Consider the following 20,734-nt stretch of genomic DNA (forward strand, 5'->3'; position numbering starts at 1 on the left):
CTAGCGTAACATCGTTGCTAAGTAAAATTTCCAGTGAATGGATGGATTTTATAATAGTGTCAAATGCCCACTCTAAAAGATGGTATTAGGAAGACAGAAAATGAAAGCATGTTAAAGCAACAGCAAGAGGAATGTTGGGTATCGTGCTGAAGACCCCAAAGCAGTGCCTTAATGACTCAGATGCTCCCATTAGTGTAATTAGAAAAGTTGCACTTGTGTGCTCTCAGCAGCAAGGACTCATTTAACACTGCAGATATAGGGACTGCAGCTTGTAGGAACTACCGTGAAACAGACAGTAGTAAAAGCATGGTAGGAGCAAAGATCCCTTTCAGGTTGGGACACCTGAATAACCTGGCAAAGCAGCTGCACAGGCTACTACCACAGAGCAAGCGCCCTCCCCACTGCAGAAAATGTGAACAGCCCAGAAGAGAAAAGGGAAGTCCACGATCTGGATAGGCTGGACCGATGGGCTGAGGTCAACTGCATGAAGTTCAACAAGGCCAAGTGCTGGGTCCTGCATCTGGGGCGTAACAACCCCAAGCAGCGCTACAGGCTGGGAGATGAGTGGTTGGAAAGCTGTCTGGCAGAGAAGGACCTGGGAGTACTGGTTGATAGGCAGCTGAATATGAGCCAGCAGCGTGCTCAGGTGGCCAAGAAGGCCAACAGCATCCTGGCTTGTATAAGAAGCAGTGTGGCCAGCAGGGCTAGGGAAGTGATTGTCCCCCTGTACTCGGCTCTGGTGAGGCCGCACCTCGAGTACTGTGTTCAGTTTTGGGCCCCTCGCTACAGGAAGGACATGGAGGTGCTCGAGAGAGTCCAGAGAAGGGCAACAAAGCTGGTGAGGGGTCTGGAGAACAAGTCTTACGAGGAGCGGCTGAGGGAGCTGGGGTTGTTTAGCCTGGAGAAGAGGAGGCTCAGGGGAGACCTCATCGCTCTCTACAGTTACCTTAAAGGAGGCTGTAGCGAGGTGGGGGTTGGTCTATTCTCCCACGTGCCTGGTGACAGGACGAGGGGGAATGGGCGAAAGTTGCACCAGGGGAGGTTTAGGTTGGGTGTTAGGAAGAACTTCTTTACTGAAAGGGTTGTTAGGCATTGGAATGGGCTGCCCAGGGAGGTGGTGGAGTCACCATCCCTGGAGGTCTTTAAAAGATGTTTAGATGTAGCCCTTAGTGATATGGTTTAGTGTAGGACTTGCTAGTGTTAGGGCTGAGGTTGGACTAGATGATCTTGGAGGTCTCTTCCAACCTAGACGATTCTGTGATTCTGTGAACGAGATTGGGTTTTGTGTATATAGCTGTCCATAAGAAACTAGAATGGAATTTCATTACATATTCCTATTTAAGTAACATTGTGTGCAATTAGTTAAATAATTATGCATCTGATAATAATGTCCTATTTAAATAATAACAGCTTTTACTTGCTGTGGAACTTAGATGAATGTAAATTAGTGAAACCAGGATAGAATACTCTGCGTTCTCCTTGCAGATCTCCTTCCCATCCAGCCCTGTATAAAATCTGTTCTTCAGCCAAACCCAGATATGGGTTGTTGTGGCAAATGAGATAAAGAGACTTCCATCTCTATCCATTTCAAATAGGGTGTTTGCACTTATGTGTAGCAGACCTGTGTTTTTAGCTGTTCATGAACTGCATCATGAATCTGAACAAGCATCGGTGATCAAAATATATATGTCAAGTGGACAGAGGCTGTATCAAAATATAATCTCATATGTCTGTAAATTTCTTTGGGTTCCTTGTTCTTGGCTTGCATTATATCTCATCTCTAACCTCTGTTCTTTCATCTTGTGAAAAAAAAAATCTCCTCATTTAGAGCTAGTCTCAGTCTTCCTTCAAGATGGGCTGTAACCAGACTAATGGAACCGCATCAGATACTTCACTTACTTTCACTTAGCATTTTCCTCAGTCATGCTATTATTCAATTTCATGAACATTAAATGAATGCATTTCATTATCCAATTAATTAGTACTACCACTATTTTCTAGGATCAGCAAGATACGCCATGATGAATAAAAGTCTCTCTGCCTCCTAGCCTCTAAAATGTTCAACATAAAAGCACTGTGCTTACTGTGCTTTCCTGGACTTCACACAGGCAGCTTTAATTGTTCATGACTTAGCTCACTGGAAACCTTCCATGTAACCTATGTCACACTCATCCACAGCAGCAATCCAGCTTGAAGTGGTAAAAAGTTCCTCCAACATAGACATGAGTCACATCAAGAAACAAGACATACATTTACTAGTATTGGAGACCAGGTGTAAAAAAAAGGCCCATAGGAATAGGACAGAGTGAAAGTGTTGGCCCAGGGGCCCAAAAAGCTGTGGCTGTCTCCTTATGCTTCCTGAAGAGATCCTGGAGAGCCAGGGCAGTGACATTGCCTTTGAAGCTTCGGTGTGGACATAGTCTCACAGTACAGACTGAAAACACCCCATCACTTTGAAAATCCACTTGAATTTGCATCACCCATTGAAGCTTACAAGGCAACAAAGAACTACATGTGCAAGAAGTATGGGTGGTACTGCAAATAGTTTAGCTTTCATCTAGATAGCATGGCTAACAAGAAATGAGAAACAGAAGTTTCAGAAAAGATGATGTGAGAGAGAGGAGAACCGGTGAGATGAATATCGAATACCTCTCTGCTTCTCACACTGGGGCGTGGGGGTCATCTGGGAGGATCTGCCACAAGTATTCCTCCAGCAGCAGTGAGAACAGAGATAATCCTGCCTTTTCATAGCAGATAGTAGGCTTCAGCCTCCCTGACAAGCTACAGGAAGGAGCATACTCAAGAACTGAAATTTTATATTCTCACATTTATTATTGTACATGGAATGTATACTATGATGACAGTTTTTGCACTACTGTAAGAACCAAATTAGTTATTTTGCTCTTTGTCACATAGGGAAAGTGAACACAGAAGTCTTTATAAAATGTTTTATGAGTGTCTTAAACCTGATTAAATATACTTCACATTTCATAAAATTTATTTTAAAGGTGTGGAGGAGGGAGTAGATAATTTAAAGCTAGTAGCAACATAATTTATGAGACATGCGTTTGCCTAACAGTAAAATCTATGCCAACTATTGGTGCATTAGAAGAGTAAATTGAAGGTTAACCTTAACAACTTAACCTCTTGAACAAAGTTCCTCATACAAAAAGACCAAATCAACCCAAATACAGTAAGTGCACAACATACTGGAAGATTTGCACACAAGACAGATCGCTGTTTGCAATAACTAGAATTAACTGACTTGTGCGATTGCTTACCTAGTCTAGAACAGCACTAGATCTCTGTCCACAGAATATTTCAGGTGAGTGTTGCAAACACCAAGTTTTTCCCTAAGAAATTGTTTCTAAATTCCTCGTGTAATTGATTCAGTCCTGTTGGTCTTAAGCATATTTGGAGAGTGCTTTATTATCTCACGTTCTCAGTGATGCCTGTTATGAGGCTTGGAAAGGCAGGAGATGCTATGCACCCTTGCAGCAGGGTAGGACAGGCACAGTTTAAAACAACCTGGGTGGCTCCTACAGAGCTTGAGCAGATCCTGAGCTGGGTCTTTTGAGATCAAAATTCTACCCTTAGAAACCTCAGCTGCACTTAGCTCCTGCTTTCAGCACCTGACTCCCTACTAGATCTTGCTGCTTGTCAGAACATTTGTTCAATCTTTATGAATTTTAAAGCTCCAGCAACCAATATTTTCAAATAGGCTATGGGAGTGACAGACCAGCTAAAACTTTTTCCGTCAGCTCTGCTGGTGCAGTGCATCTTGTTTGAAAACTCTGCTGGTGTATTGTTTTGGCTCAAGTAATTTCAGATACCTTGATGCTTGTGGGATGGGTCACTTTGGGCAGCAGATGTGCTGGTTTGGGAGGTTACCTGTCTGCCTGGTACCAGCAACAGAGACGGAAACCTCCTTTAGCCACTGTGCACCAGTCACATGAAGTTACTAGCCCTCAAGAGGGAATATGTAGGGAAAAAAAAAAGTAACTATTGAAAAAGTAATTAATAATCACCATTTCTGCTTACTCCTTCCAGATGTGGATGATGGAAGGGCCAGGTCTCATTAAGCTGGTCAGGGACTGTGAAAGCCTGGGCTCTCTGCAGCATGTCAGAGAGAAGGGAAAATGTGTGAGATTAGGGAATAGGTTATTCAGCGGCTTGCAGGCTTTGTATTTTGTTTAAATTAGGTTATTGATTCTCCTGTTCTTGTGCACAAGGAAGAAGTGTGGTTCGGTGGCATTTTAGTTGAAGCTATAAATAAGCAAAAGATAGTCCCATTTAAGAGAAGAAGTCTGTCTTTTGTGCTGGTTTGTAAACAAAACTCAAAGGAGGCAAGTGAAGAGGTCACCTCCCCATGTCCCAAACCTGGTAATGCAACTGGTCCAGGCAGCTCCATGCTGCCAAATGCAGCTCCATAAGCTGACACTTTCAGGACATAAATTTCTGATATGCTAATCCTTTCACTCCCAGGAAGAGCTTTTGTGTATCCCTTGTCCCCCTGTCCCAGCAAACAAGCTGTGCCACAGCTGGTGCTCACACACACTGCTCCTTGGAGAGCACTTGGTGCTGAGCTGTAGCTTGGAGGCAGGGAAGAGGTGGCCTTTTGTCTCTTCCCCAGCCTTGGTGAGGCTTGGAGGAGGTGAGGGATGCTGCCTACCTGGGGTGGGGGGTGTCCAAAGGAGATGGAGCCAATGCTGGTAATGAGGCTTGGACCCTTGGGCTTGGAGGGGGGAGATGCAGACCTTTGTGCAAAGCTCTGGGGTGAAGCTGGGCAGACTTGGAGGGTGAGCAGGATGCAGGATCCTTGCGTTTCACAAATGATGGGGGGTCACGTGCCAGTGTGACCCTGGTGCAGTTTTAATCTGTGAAATATTCCCACCCCAACCGGCTACACATTTCCATCACCCTAATTTATCTTCTGTATGGGCTACCAAGCATTTACTACATTACTGTAAATACAGTTCTCAGACAAGAAGTTGTTGCTTTGGGGACTGCTTTAGGTGACTGTTGGCTCTGATTTCTACTCCTATCAGAAATCTTACAGAATTTAATGATGGTATGTGTTTTTTGCTGCTAACATTAAAGAGTTTTCTTAAAACATTTTCTGTAGTATTCTCTTTAATATATTGTTCTCATTCAGTGTAAAATTATATAGAGGTTTCTGTGTGCAGTGATGAGAATATGAACCATGGTACTTCAGGTGGCTGACCTAAAAACAGATGATCCACACATGAATTCAGAGCCCTCCACACCTTTGCATTTCACAGCTGCCTTTGGCAGTGAGGAACATCAACACCTGAGTTACTGCTGCCATCAACTAGATACAGCCACTGAAGTATCTCATATGAAAGACATTTTCCCTTTCTTTCTCGCCTATATTTATGATGCTTCCTTTCCTGCAGCTTTGACCTACAGGTGTACCTCCCTTAATTTTCCTGTTTTCTTCCACACTGCCATTCACCATCCTTCTCTGGGCTCTTAAGGCACTGGAGAGCATTATCTGTATTTGCAGCCTGTCAGTTGTCTCCCCTGATCCATTTCCCACACAAACTGTTCTGCCACTTTGCCCTGTCTTAGTGCATCTTTTAGCACTTCCTCTTCTTCTTTTGACACTAAGGTTATTTTAATATTTTTTTTTCTTTTCTTTTTTTTTTTTTTTACACTCAGTCTGGTACATTTGAAGCTCTGTGCCTCCCGCAGTGTGCCAGACATCTGCACTTTCTTCTTGCAGATCCCTGAAAATCCATGCTGTCAGTTTAACCCTTCCCCCACAAATCACATTTGGGAGCAGCTTGTTCCTGCTGTCATGTTTTAATGCTTTTGGATGTCCCTCCAGCGAGCAGAGCGAGGGTACAGCAGCTCTCCTGCCCACCCCTCTTCTCACATAGTGCTGCATGTTGCAGTGTGCTCCCCGTCAGGTGAGAGAGCAGCTATGTGATTGCACACCCTGCCCTTGCTCTTTCCTCAGGTTTCCAACATCATGCCTACATCTGGCCCTCTTGTAAATATATAACTTGCATGGAGAAAACCCTAAAACATAGTACGGATCAACTTTCCTGACTGCAATAAATTCAGCCCTACTGGCTCACAGGAACTTGTGTACCTGCTCTCAGCTGTGTTGCTCAACTGACTTAGGACACCACCCTGCAAGTCTATATTGACAGCACCAAGAGTCTCCAGCATGGAGACGATGGTTTCAGGCTCTGCAGACAAACGCATCCAGTAAGTTGGCTTACCCACTTTGACACATAATGCTACTCTACATAACATAACATACATACATACATAAATATTTCAGCAATGGGATGGAAGCATTAGGTCCCAACTTTTATGGGACAGTGCATCCTTGAGCATTTAGATCAGTGGAACTTCTCCTGATGGTCTCCTGTGATTAGTGTTTCCCATTAGACCAAGTGACAATAACAACCAAAAAATAAATTAAAAAAAGTCCAAATCTACAACTGCAGCAAAAAAGGTAAACACAGTTCCCAATACATTACTTGCTTGGTATTATTGTCTATAGGTCAATGAATTGCAGAAGCTGGTGCTTTAGACTTTGATTGTCTGGAAAAATATAGTAAGTGACAACAGCAAATACTAATTTGCACCACTCTTTGTGTGCCCCTGGTAATGTCCCAACCCATTAACATCAGGCTTTGTGGTGCTTGTCCTTGCCTTGTGTGACTATCCAGCTCTAGCATTTAGGTCAGGGCTATGGAAACTTTGAACAATAGCCTCCTTCCTGTTTTAAAGTACACATTTTTCCTCCGTTAATGTCTCCACTCCATCTTCTTGCTGTACCAGAGTTTGAAATGTAATGAGGTGGTGCCAGTAGACCACATATTGCTTTGTTACGGGCATGTGAATTCAGAGCTGTGCTATTCTCTGCAGTGGATTAATGCCCTGTTGTTACAGTAGTCAGCACTGAACTTGATGTGCAGCCTCTGAAGAGGCAATAGCTCGATGTGAGCCACTCTCTAAGCACTCCAAATTGGTCTCTTTCTTTTTCTTTTTTTTTGTGGGGGAAGGCATACAAACTGTATTGATTAAACTAAGACAACCTAAAATAAATGCAACAATCTTCCTAGTCAAGCAGAACCTGAAGTATGAAACAGAAATGCATATTTCCTTCTGCTGGATATTTACGGGCTTCTCTTCAGACATCAATACTGCTCCTGGTTCTTGTGGTTCTGTGAAGCCCTGAAATCTTGTTGAGTGCTCAGAAATTGCTGCACATTTTCTAGCAGCTTCTGTCCCTGATATTAACTAGTCTATGGCTGAACTGAAAACTGATTCAATTTTAGTGTTTCCCACAAAATAAAAACCAGATAGGCTGATGACTTTCAGGATACAAAATGAATGTTGTGTGTTTTCACTCCCTTCCCCTTACCTGCTTAAGGATTTCTGCTGCTGTTTCGTGTGAGCAATCAAATATCACGTAGAACTCCTTGCCCTTCTTCATCTCCTTGAGTAAAGGCCTGGCATCTTTATTCCCAGAGGGCAGTTGACGGATTTTGATTTTAATGTTGTATCTAGAAGGGGCTTTGATGAGCTCTTGCAGTCGAATTAGACCTGAAAAATGATATGCAATTATACAACTAACCATTATGTGCAGTGAGTATTTATTGTCACTTAAAAAGGGTCTCTTATCAGTCCTAACATGTTTCACATATCTAAAGGATAAGTTGTTAACCTCATATTTTCCAGCTTCTGACTGATATAGTTATAGATTTTCCTTTTCATGACTACACTTCGCCTCAGCATCTAAATACTCTGAAATGTGTTTGGAATTTGTTGACTCTAGGATATGTTTTTATTGATGCAATATTGATACTGTACATTGCAAAAAATGATATAATTCTTCTTTGCTGGCAGCTAATTATTATTTCAATATTAAACAAGAACATAGAATTGAGAAAACCTCCTTACTATCTTTCCTGGCTAATATAAGGCATGAGCAAATGAGGAGAGACTGAGGGAGAAAAAGGCAATGTTGCTCTAAGTGAGCAACAAGTTGTTAACCTGAGCTAGTGATTAACCTGAGTGCCACTTAACAATAATTATTCTTAATAGGCATCCATATGGCTTTCATTGTCCTCATTTCAGCATACGTTGCAATACCCTAGAGAGGGGAACTTTATTTTTTCCTTCTCATCAGTTTAGAGACAAAAAGCTCGAGGACATAGTGAAATTAAATGACTTGCTTAAGGTCACTCAGCAAGTCTGAGATCTTCTAAAGAATTGAAATACTTTGAGATCTAACTCTATATCTGTAAACACAAGAACATGATTTCTAAGACTATGTCTTCAGCTGGTAGAAATCTACAGGGCTTATTTGAAGTCAGTGGAGCTCAACCAGCTGAAGATTTGTCCAAGTATTTAAACACAGTGCAATTCTACTAGCTAATTTAGCACTCCTATGTAATTTGTACTGCCTCCAAAAACAAAGTAAGATAGTTAAGAGTTCTTTGAGGTGTGTGATTACGATTTCTTTCTCATTACCCATGAACTTAATTTTCCCACAAAAAAAAAAAAAAAGCCCATGATCTCCTGCTGAGTGAAAGTAAAAGGCTGCCTTAAAAATCTCTATAGGGAGAGAGAATATGAGCAAGAAGCATTCCTTAAACAAAAAACAAATGATTAATATGAAAAAAGTCATTGCTCTCTTGCTGGGTGTGGGTATATATTTGTCTTGTGCATGAATGTCCTTGCCGGAATGACCCAATGGTACATATAAGGCAAGGTGAAGGATCACTATTTTTTCTGAGGTTATCGAGTTATTGCTATGTTGGCTATTGGCCGTTGGCTTTCACTGTTGATTTTCACTCAATTTATTGGCAATGGTTTTAGAAAAAAACAGTCTTTTTCTCTTCCTGCAATACTGGATCTGTTCTTTGGATGTCTTCAAGTATCAACAATCAATACAGAATATTAAGCATTATGACTTCTTAGTTAAGAGTCCCAGGATGGAAACATTTACACGAATTGCACCTTTTAGATTCAGCATTCAGTATCCAGCTGACAACTGGGTTTGTTTTTTTCTGAGAGAGTTCCAAGGAAGAAGAGAGTCTCTGCATTAAAAATGCTACAGTTTGAACTCTTAGTTTGTAAATGCATTCTTTTAAAGATCAACCCCTCACTGAGACAGGGAATCCCTAATCAGCCCCACACTAGAATACTTACCAGTTTCAAGCTGTGATACTGGTTCCACAAACAGGAAGCGAAATGTGACTCAGTACCAAGAACTGAGAAACTACCTCCTGGTGACTTCTTAACTTCTGATGAAGTGAACAGCTTTCCAAAAGCCATAGGAGTGGAAGCACAACTGCGCCTTAAGAGATCTTTCTCTTCTATATTCTGGGGAAAGCTGCTGTAAGAATGCCAAACTGAACTATCACAGGCACTCTCTCACAGAATTTATCCATGTACTTACATTAGCAGAAGCACATAGCACATGACTTGCAGCACACCTGTACTACTTACCTGTGCTGTCTTCATATACTACTGTTACTATTCTCCAGTTGTAGTATAGTACAAGATCCAAAACTGCTCTGCTGATGGCTGCATAGTCTGGGTAGAGGTTGATATAAAAGGCGTCCTTGTGATCCACTGTAGGGTGTTTCCATCGGGTCTGAATATGTGGGACTTCGAGTGCGTTACAAATGGACTGCACAGCGCTGACGGAGGAGCTATGGGAAGGTCCAAAGAGGGCAGCTACACCAAGAGCGAGCTGATCACATGCTGTGGGGAGAAGAGGGAGGGGAGGAAGAAGCTGCTGGTCAGCAAAAGCAGGAAACTCGCAAGGCATTTGCCAAGATAATTTATTCTCCATCCATTCTTATGATTTGAAAGTGGCAACGGGTAACCATGTTGCTCCAAGACCCACTTGGAAATGGTCCCTGAAAATGGTGTTACTGATTAGCAATATATCCTAGAACCAGTTTCCTGCTTATAAAAAAACAAACAAACAAAAACCTTCTCTGTCTATTGCCTTCAAACTGCATTGATTCCCAAATTGCCTTTCTCTGAATGGCATTATCCTGGAGAAACCAGGAGCTTTCTGACTATGGGCTTGCCAAAGGGATGTCACATGAATTAAGTTTCATGGCAGTGTGTCAGGGAATATGTTCATGGAATCACAACAGACACCATACAGATTCCCCCCATGACTGGCAAACTACTATCAATGTGAGTTGCTTTAATTTCAGGCTACTGAAGTAATATAAACAGTAAACGCCAATATGATTCATGGCGCTCCATAATCGGTGTTTACAGAAGAAGCGGTAAAGCCTAAAGGCCTCAGTAACAACACAGAAAAATAAAGATCCAACATCACTGATATTTTAATACCTTTCCAAATCAGTCAAATGCTAGTATCAACAAAGGCTTCTTTCCCATTGTGCCTGTATCTCATCCAATGTGGTTAGTATTTCCAGCAAAAGAATCCCTTCTGTAGGCATCTTTTTATTTTTCTTCCCCTGCCATGTCTTTTCAGGCTAACTGACATAAGATGAAGTAATTTTAACTACCTTTGTCCATTCGTAAAATGTACCGTAAATGTTTCTAATAAGGTATTTATGGACTGGGACAAACCTCTGCACAGAGTTGCAATGCTGTACTCTTTGTAAGGTAGTTCTTTGTGGAAAATCTAGAAATTACTGCTGTTGGATGAAATACTAAGTATCTGAACACCCACAATGAGCAGAGATATTTTAAATTAATATTTAGTCTCTGGTAGTAATAGAATGTGACAGAAAATCAATTATTTTCTGTTTTCAGTCTACAAATGGGTGTTTTACAGACAGCATAAAATGCACAGGCTTTCAAGGTTTAATTCAGAAGCTTTCTGAAAGGATAACAGGTTTTAATGTGAAATTGCATAAATAATATCAATAATTCATGCAGAGAAGAAATTACTATTGTCTGCATGGATCCCTTGTGCTTTAGTGTGTAGAATTACAAAAATATTTGTAATGAACTCCTTCCTACAGATTAAATGGTGAAGACACTGAAGTATTTTCACAATAGTCACAGAAGAGATTCTCACTATAGAGGGAATCTAAAATCCTCTCTGGAGGTCTGGATTATATGGATTAAAAATGCAGAGTATTTGATTTTTGATAGCATACAATTCCAGCATATATTTGATATTTGAAAAAAAAAAAAAGGCAAAAAAAGCAATAAACAGAAATTAAAGCTACCCTTGATGTTCTTTGAAATTTTTTTTTTTCACAATCTTCAGTAAGAAACTAAAGTACTGTGAGGAGAATTTAGTAACTTAGACATTTAAAAAACAAAAGCTTAACAGTGTTCTAACATGATTCATGATGTGAAGCACATTAATTTTCAGCCTTCATTTGCCTTATAGCAAACATATCTTTTAACTTAGACCAAACATATCTTGTACTTTTTACAGAAAGAGATATTATAATGAACTGCAAAACACATCTGCAAAGTCTTGGTGATTTATGGGTCTTTTCCCAAACTTGTTTGCATAGATTGTGTGCACACCATATAATTCCAGGAACCAGACTGCTGAATATAAAATTTTAGCAAACTTCAATGTTGCCTCCTAGAGGTGAAGAAATACACTGTGCCTAAGAAAAGTTGTGTGTTTTTCCCCCTTTCTGTTTACATTTGCAAGTAAATTAGATGCAAATAATTGGACCATACTTTTTCCTCCAGGAAAAATAAATAATACGCAAAAAATTCCAAACTTGTCCACTCCATGTCTTACTTATAACAGAGAAATTGTACTTCTGTCTAACCCACTGAAGTGTTAATATTTCAGGACTGGGGCACTACTGACCTCTGCTCTTTAAGGTACAATAAAAATCATTTGTTATGAATAATGGATAACTGTGTGCATGTGCTAATTATGGGTTGTGACATCCCACTGTTCTCCCTGTTAGGCAGTGATCATTTTCTGCAGAATTCCAGGTGGCAAATCTATTTTTTGGAAAGAAAAACTGGTTGGACCTGCCTCCTTCCATCTGGGGCTCTTAGCATGCAGACAGGATGTAGGTGTTTTATCAGAACTAGATGACAAGACCAACTCCAGTTTGATTCTCTTTGAAACATAATTTTTATGTTACTGTTTGTATACACATATTACAATTGGAACAGAAGATCAGGCAGTGGCAAGGTAGTATAGAACATGTATGTTTGACACAGTAATTGAGATAATTACCTCTTCTCGAGGCTTCAAAGCTATCAAAAAGGTTAATTCTCTGAATGTCATAGGTTAATGTCGTATTAGGCATCAGAGTTCTGTTTCTATTAATGTTGGTGACTGCAAACTTGAAAGCCAATTCTTCAATATTAACAGGTTCATTTTCCACAGTTTCAAAGATCCCTCCTGTTGATACAGAGATAAATGAGAAGTATTATTCACCTCTTCATCACTGTACATAAAAAAGAGAAAAATAAATTATGAGCAACAATAAGCTGACTGTTCATAAAGGAAAACAGTTTAAATCGCTGTTAAAAGCAAAAGCACATTGGACCATTAGTTTTTATCTACAATGTCACTGTAGGTTAACTCAGTATTATGAATGCTGGTTAGACAAACATCTGTGAAAGACGATACATGTTTATCATTCAGGCTTTCTGTAGTAAAATGTTTAAATGCTTGCAAAAACTTCTGTCAAGTTCCCAACTAAAAGCAGTAGTCATATTCATTGGTCTTGTTCCCCCTGCTCAGTGTAATCTATGTTTAGAGGTGAAACTTGGATGTGTTGGAGATATTTTCTGAAGTGTTTCTACAAATCTTGACAGTACAAGTTCCACATTCAAAAGTGATATGTAGTTTGAGTAGAAATGGACCGAAAATTTCCTCTCAAGGTCTTTGCCTTAAGAGGGCTTTTTTATTATTATTTACATGTTACCAACAAATGTTGGCCATTTCTCAGTTTTCTTGGAGACAGGTGAATATTTTTGCTTTATCAAAGTTCATTGCTGTACAAGTTGAACTTGTTGATATAAAACAGCTGAGCCACATGCTACTCCCAGAGAAGATTCTGCCTCTGTGCCAGTGATAAGTGATGTCTCCTGTGATGTAGTGCCTACCAGTACCATCATGACACTGCTTTAGAAATCCCCTTGCAAGGGCAGTGCTGCATTTAGCATAATTGCTCTCAACTTCCTATTGTTCCTCTAAACTCTTCCTTTAACATCTGTTCTGAACTATTTGAACAATGAGGTGTCCCAGCCCTTCTGTGCAGTTTCAGTTGGGTAACTGCTATTTGAGCTCTGCTCAATTTGTCAAAACTTATTTTCTACCATTCAAACTGAGATTATATATATTTCTTGTTCCTTGTTAAAACAAGTGATATCAATAAGAACTTTAACATGAAAGTAAGTTTTCCAGAAGAGGACCTGTAAAGAATGAATTTTAGTTTTGGAGGCACTATGAATTACTTTGGCATGTATTCTGAGATGGGAAAGGTGCCTGCCTGTGTTTCAAGTCAACAGACCATCCCACTTATACTGGGATGTCTACTCCCTCTAGCCTCTAGAGACTATATTATGCCAACAACATATTCAGCCTATCTAGGAGCACTGGGATTTGATGAATGCATAACAAACACAGCTAATTTGAAAAAAAATAGCTCCTTTAAACAGCAATCTCCAGCTTCAGTACTTGATTTTGCAAGTATAATTTACTCATTTAGTGCAAGTCACTAGAGAATACTTTGGATTTCTCAGTTACATATTTTCACATTTCCCCATGTGAAATTTGAGCCCTAGATATCGCTTTATATTTTCCGAGCATCAGAATATATTCAGCTAATGTGCTGCAATCTCTTGCAATTTTGATGTCACCAGTGTAGGAATAGTGCAGTCATTAGCTGATAATCAGGAAATGGAAACACAGTGGAATTAAAACCTGTTTTGAATTTTAACTCGGCAATGAAAACACTGGAGACTATCAAACCCAAGCTGGCAATGTAATCTCTAGCTACTCTTGAATACGCAGCATTATTTCTCAAAACCATACGTAACAGCACCTTAACATGACTTAAGCAATTCTACCAACTTAACCAATTTCCTCATTTACTAAATGGATTTCAGACTTTCATTTTAGTTAGATAGAACTTTCAGAGCCTATAATTCCTCATGACAATGATGATCCCAACAAGCTTACTTCTTTTCTGATTCAATAAAATTTACTTTCCTTCCTTTCATCTATGGAAGACAAGTGTTTTCAGTTGGCAATAATGTCAGTTTGTTCTTAGGCCAGCAAGATACACCTGTTGTGTTTTGCTTGGACCCCTACTAGGATTAGCAGAACATTGTTTCATAAGGCAAGGTGGAATCCACCGAGTATAATCAATAGCCTGAGATAACTTTTTAATTAGACAGTTGATGTTAGCAAAAAATCTTTTCCATCATGGAAACTATTACTGTGCTGTGCTTTTTCGTTTTGTTTGCTTGCTTGCTTGTTTGCTTGTTTAGCTTAAAATATCTTTTTTCAAATACCATGAGATAGTCTTCATGTCCTATGCATACGCATAAATGCAAACATTTTCTCATTTTAGGACTAGGACTTTTTCCAGACCTCTAATCAGTTGTCTATTAAATTGAGATTAATTTTAATTGATGTATATGCAGGAGCTATTTATACTTCATTAGCAGAAATTTGCAGAATTTTTGCTTGGTCCCCTTAAAAAAAGAGTTGAAATTCACTGGGCAGAGGGAAGAAGTGGAAGGAAAGGAGAAGTGATGGATAGAGTGAAAGTTTTGCTAAGCAAACTAATCAAAACAGCATATGCACCATTGTGTATACTTCAAATGTATTCAGATATGTCTCTCTGACAGTCAGCTGTACAACCAATATGTTGGTACCCTTTCAACACATTTTCCAGGTTTCTTTTGTGCATGTTAACATATCAGTAACGCACTTGCAGAGAACTTTGGTTTCATGTTATACTGCAACCTGTGCCAGTGCCTCACTGCCCTCACAGTAACAGGTTTCTTCCTAGTATCTAATCTAAATACATGCTCTTTCAGTTTAAAGCCATTACTCCTTGTCTTCTCACTACACTCCCTGACAAAGAGTCCTTCCCCGGCTTTCCTGTAGGCCCCCTTTAGGTACTGGCAGGCCGCTGTAAGGTCTCCCTGGAGCCTTCTCTTCTCCACACTGAACAACCTCAGCTCCCTCAGCCTGTCTTCACAGGAGAGGTGCTCCAGCCCCCTGATCATCTTCGTGGCCCCCTCTGGACTCATTCTAATACTTCCATGTCCTTCTTGTGCTGTGTGCCCCAGAGCTGTATACAGTACTCCCCTACTCCCTAAGACCAGAGGGAGAGAGCCACCTCCCTCGACCTACCAGCTCCAATTCTTTTGATGGAGCCCAGGATATAGTTGGTTTTCTGGGCTGAAAAATGCACATGGCTGGCTCATATTCAGTTTTTCATCCACTAATATGCCCAAATCCTTTCCCACAGGGCTCTCCTTCAGCCATTCTTTTAGCTGAACTAGAGATGTTAAACAAGGTGCCATTTAGAGTCTCTGAAGATAGTGCTCCCCTTCTCCACCCCTGTGATAGGGAAATTATGAGACCACTTGCATCATTCTCCAAGCCAATAGATGTTTATTTGACTATATGTTCTCTTGGTTAATCCTTGAATTAAGCACAAAGAGAGAGGCCCTGCTGCCCATGAACAAAGTCTGTGAGATAGTTTATGGAGGAAATCATTGTTTGTTGTGAGTGAAGTTTGGGAAAACCTTGAACTACTACTTATTTGAGCCTGATTTTTCTGTTGGGACCTATGGGTATAAAAAGAGCTGAATCAATCTAAAAATTTGCATCACAAACAAGGCAGCAAATACAATCTGGCTGTTTCATTCTGTTGTGTTTTCATCCATGTACTCTTAATGAAATCCAGCAATTTAGTAAATAGTTTCTTTTCTCTCATGTTCTGCTGATGACTTACAGTCAAGCTCAGAATATATTGTAAGGTCCAGGTTAAAAGAGAAATAGCAGAGTAAGTGACAAGTTTGACGAAGAATCCATTTGTCAGATGATTCATTTAAATCAAGTAATTACTGTACAACACTTTAAAAACAAATTAACCAAAGGTTCTACAAGGGAAGGGAAAAAAATCAATGTTAACTCAAGATATAAATGATGTTCCAGAAATGAGGCTATTACTGCTAAGCACAAAAACAAGCACTGGTTTTCAAGGTGGGCCACTGGTAGCACATACATTGGACAAAGCTTGGGTTTTGAGTTCTCCCTTTCACCTCCCTCCTCTCCTCCCCAGTAGCTCCCCAGGATATGCTCTGCTGCAGCTTTGGCCAACCGAAGGCTGCTTAGCCCCGGGCAGTGGTGGGCCTGTCCTTTCTTCAAGGGTAGTTGGGCACTGGAACAGGCTCCCCAGGCTCCTCCCCAAGCCTGAAGGAGTTCAAGAAGTGTTTGGACGATGCTCTCAGACACATGGTCTCATTTTTGGGTGGTCCTGTGAGGAGCCAGGTGTTGGACTCAATGATCCTTGTGGGTCCCTTCCAACTTGGGTTATTCTATGATTTGACAGTTCTGCAGCAGTGCCATGTTTGCTGCCATGATGTGCAGTTTCAGACCATTGGATCAGCTGAAAGCTGAGTACCCCACATCAGGTGAGTGCAGGATCTATAGGGGCTGCTCTGGTTCTTATGTTAAAACCTCCCAGGTGCTGTGCCAGTAGATATGGCTGAGGAGTGTTCCTGTGCTCTGGTCCCACATGCCCTGTTGCTTGCAGGCTGCAGAGTGGCAAAGCCAGATGTACATTACCCAATCCTACTGCATTCAGGGAGTAACTCGCCATCAGCCACACGTGAGCATATCAGTGGGAGAACCCAGCAGTCATGTTCATTTAACAGATAATCCTGCTTCAGTGCACAACATGTGTGAAAAAAAAACCTTTTCCTTTCTGCATTTACTTTACGAAGTGACATCTCAGAGGCTGAAAAAAAAAGCTATTTTTTTCCCCTACTTTTAATTTAGCCGTGGAAAGTAAGAGAAAAATTACTACTTTGCTAATGTTGCTCTGACAGAAATGAGATCTGAGCCACATGAGTGACTCCTCTTCAGAAAACAGCAAGGGATGCAAGTCAAATTGACAAATATGACAAAGCATCAGCGCCATTCATCCTTTGAAACAAACAAAAAAACAAACAAACAAAAAAAAACCTACAGCAAGTAAAATGTCAAAAATATAAAAGCACACCTCAGTAGGCACCTGAAAAAGCAGCTTCAGTCCTGAGCAAGCAAATGTTTCATTTAACAGGGTCATCACGGACTGAAAGAGTTTTAGAAAAGGTCATGGCTGAATCAATTTCCATATCTCTGAATGGGTATCAACATTTTGCTTCAAGACAAGGCACAGCTCAAAAGATTGTTATTGGGAAAAAATCTCTATCCCCACTTTAAAACCAGTCATAAACAGCAACAGCTAAAAATTGTTGACCTTTCTGATGTCAGTTATCAACCTAGTCTTTTTTTAGCTGGGTTTCCTCAATGCAGAATATCTCACTAACAAATTTCAGTTCCAATACCAGGGATCTAGTATACTCTTTTAGCTGTATGAACACAGAATTGCCTGAGTAGACATAAAGGAAATTCTGTGATTTCAGTCAGTGGTATTATTTGATGCTTTCAAAGTTAAATGCTAACTTCTCAAAACATATATTTTTTTATAGCTGTATCCTGCTTGTAGAGATTTTCCTTACCTATTCCATAGCTAACATAAGAACAATGCTTTTTTTTCCTTTATTTTTTTTTTTTTAATTTTGTACTCCCTATTAAATTACTGCAGAAAGCCACTTGGATTGGAGGTAGGCTTGCAGAGAAAAACAGTCCTAATAGCCTGCAAAACAGAGGTGTGAAAATACAACTGTTTTTTGAAGGTGGTCTATATTACCCTCTGACACCTAAGGGAGAATAAAGAGGAAAAACATGTTCTGCCCTTAAACCAGCCTGAAACCCAGCGGTTGCCATGGACATGCCAAAAGAGCAGTTATTTTTCAAATTTAGATCTTTCTCTGGAACATTCTTATGTTCATTATCTTGTTACAAAAACTTCAGATTTCCCAATTAAACTTTCTGTGAGTCTCTCCAGCTCACTGGTGGCTGCATGAGGCAAGTTTATGGCAGGTCTCTGCCCATGCTTACACACTGTAGTGTAGTAACCTCCTTGCGTCCCTTACCCTCACCTCTGTGTTTTATTTCCACACAGTAGTTAACCTCCTTTGCACAGCATGTATCAGCTATTGAACCACTCTCCAGATATTTTTTAATTCTTTATCACTAAAGTAATTCCTTCTGCTTTTTGACCAGTGAAAAATGCTGGCATTGGACGTAAGTCGTGTTTGTATTGTTAAAACTGAGAAAAGAGAGAGCTGCTGAACACTAGATACAATATTCAAGGACCATAGGTAAAGCTACCAGACACAATGAGATTTAAAAAATATATCACTGAGATTTTTATTTGCTGACAGCTTTTCATCCCTTAGCATACCACCTCTGTCCTACATCCAGCAGTTCCAGCAACTTAAGGAGAGTAGCACAGCTACTCATACATACACGATTCCAGTAGTAAGCATATTAATACTAATTCAAAGTATCTGGATATTATGACAAATTAAAGTGAGAGACAGGAGTTTAAAAACCTCAGAAGCCATACGTAGTTTATGTTCTTATTCAGGTTCTACATTCAAATGGCAAAAGAAGGCTATTTGAAAACAAACATGCTGACCATGTAGTGAAAACTGTTTGAAATATTAAAAGGTACAATCAAATAAGAAAGGAAAAATATAGTTAGCAACTAAGATTTTCTTTATAAAGACACAGGAATTTTTCTCTTGGGAAAAAAAAAAAGTTTTTTATTTTTATAGTTCTCTCCAATTAAGTATAAAACTACATTTCTACATGGCTGATATCCAAGTGTCCTTTCCTTACTCAGAGGATATCCTAGTTTCATAGACTGAGCATGACGTGCACCTTCTCGTCTGCCTGGGGAGATGTTTGTTGCACAAGAGGACACACCGAATCAGCGATGTTGAGGCACATGGCCCACTGGAAGTCACTGCTCCATCCCTGAGGCTTTGAGACACTGACAGCTTTCAACGGCGTCCTAGTGCCACGACGTGCAGGTGGTTTGGTAGCAGGATTTCCAGAAACATCTGAACACCTATCTCCCAGAGGGACTAATGCTTCGAGAAGCCTCCCCTCTTTTTCTCAGCACTGTCTGAACACCATGAGGTCCGTGAGACCTCATTAAAACCCACCTGTCTCCCACTGAAGAGAAATGAGAGTTAAAATCCTAATAACTGTGCAGCTACATGTCACTGGCTTCCTGAAAGAGAAGCTGTTGCTGATGCCAAGTTAACGTAGGAGATTCATAAAGCCAGATTAACATACAGTTTGCCCTTGCTCTCAGTCGATACGGACACGGACTCACACCACTCTGCTGTCTGAATGGCTATGGGCTAGCGCACACCTCTGACTCTCAGTGGGGCTGGTGGAGTGGTAGGGCTATAGATGCTATCCCGAAATGGAGCTAGGCGAAGCAGTACTTATAAAGAATTTTCCTGCAAATAATGTCCACTTACACAGTTAAAGAGGGTGCTGCTGGGACTGAAAGCACTTGCTGCTAGAAAACACCCCAAGTGTTTTTCTCCATCCTTGCCGACTTCTCCTATGCCACAAGGAGCCTGACTGAGAGCCAGTGCAAGTGTGCTCATCACAGAGCTAAGTCTGGGCATTCATCTTACAGGGAAAGAATAACCAAATGGGTTATTACTTGCAGGTTTACCTTTAGCAGACAGTTTAACAGTATCTTTCTTTTTAAAGTTAGCTCACCAACTGCGTAAGATTAGGCCAGAAATTGGATATTACCTCCAATTTATACATGACCTAAAAACTGCTCTATGTGTGAATTAAAAACAGAAAAAAGTTTCTCAGGAAATAATCATCAACAATCACAATCCTATAACCAACAATAATTGCATTTTACGTTCACAAATCCAGGCTGAAATGGGCTTACTCCCCTAGGTTTTAATGGAATTAAATGCATGGGTTTTGCATTCAGCTCACAGAATATAAACTAAACACATTAGCATTCTTCGCACGGGTGAATTTAGCCTTGCAACAGGGACCTTTGAGTTAGGCAGCTATTATCATCCTCATTTTACAGACAATGAAGCTGAGAGCTTGAGTGACTTTTCTGCCATCACTCCCTCTTCAATCTGTTCAAACACTGCCTTGGAAGTCCTCCACACATTGCTCTTTCCTTCAGCCTCTTCCCTCCCTTTTGGAAGCCCCAGTCCTTACCTCAGCATTTGCCATCTTTGCATCCACCCAGCTTGTTTTTCTGCCCATCACACCTTTGATTTCTTTCTATACCCTGCCAAATGTCACAGCCATCTCACTGACTGTGCCTGATCCTGGATTTGGAACGTGATCTCTGAAACCTTTCATCCTTCCGTAGCCGCCTCCTTTTGGGATGCACTTCAAACAACACTTGAAGCCCATACCTTTTCCCCACTCCACCTTCATTGTTTCCAGCAATCCAAATCAAAAATAAAAGAAGAGACAGTGGGCACAAAAGGCAAATACCACGCTCTGGTCTTCACCAGGATTACTTGCGTCCCTTACCCTCACCTCTGTGTTTATTTTCTCTGCTATCTCTGTAGATAGCAAGCATCTCCAGACTACAAAAAATCTTCAACTCAGCAG

General features: G+C 40.5%; 1 protein-coding gene across 7 annotated transcripts in view; it reads right to left on the reverse strand.

Moving 5' to 3' along the window:
* GRIK1 (glutamate ionotropic receptor kainate type subunit 1) overlaps positions 1 to 20,734 on the reverse strand; it is a 161,349-nt gene that overhangs the window by 61,711 nt on the left and 78,904 nt on the right. For all 7 annotated transcript variants that reach the window (XR_013945541.1, XR_013945542.1, XR_013945543.1 and 4 more), the window contains exons 2-4: positions 12,206 to 12,373; positions 9,499 to 9,756; positions 7,406 to 7,587 (exon numbers count right to left, since the gene is read on the reverse strand). Coding sequence is in view for 4 of the 7 variants with exons in the window: in XM_080577681.1 (XP_080433807.1) it covers positions 7,406 to 7,587; positions 9,499 to 9,756; positions 12,206 to 12,373 (608 nt within the window). In the remaining 3 variants the exon portion in view is untranslated. The remainder of the gene's footprint in view (positions 1 to 7,405; positions 7,588 to 9,498; positions 9,757 to 12,205; positions 12,374 to 20,734) is intronic.

This window comes from Anser brachyrhynchus (assembly GCF_964034855.1).
Source record: "Anser brachyrhynchus genome assembly, chromosome: 1".
NCBI lineage: Eukaryota > Metazoa > Chordata > Aves > Anseriformes > Anatidae > Anser > Anser brachyrhynchus.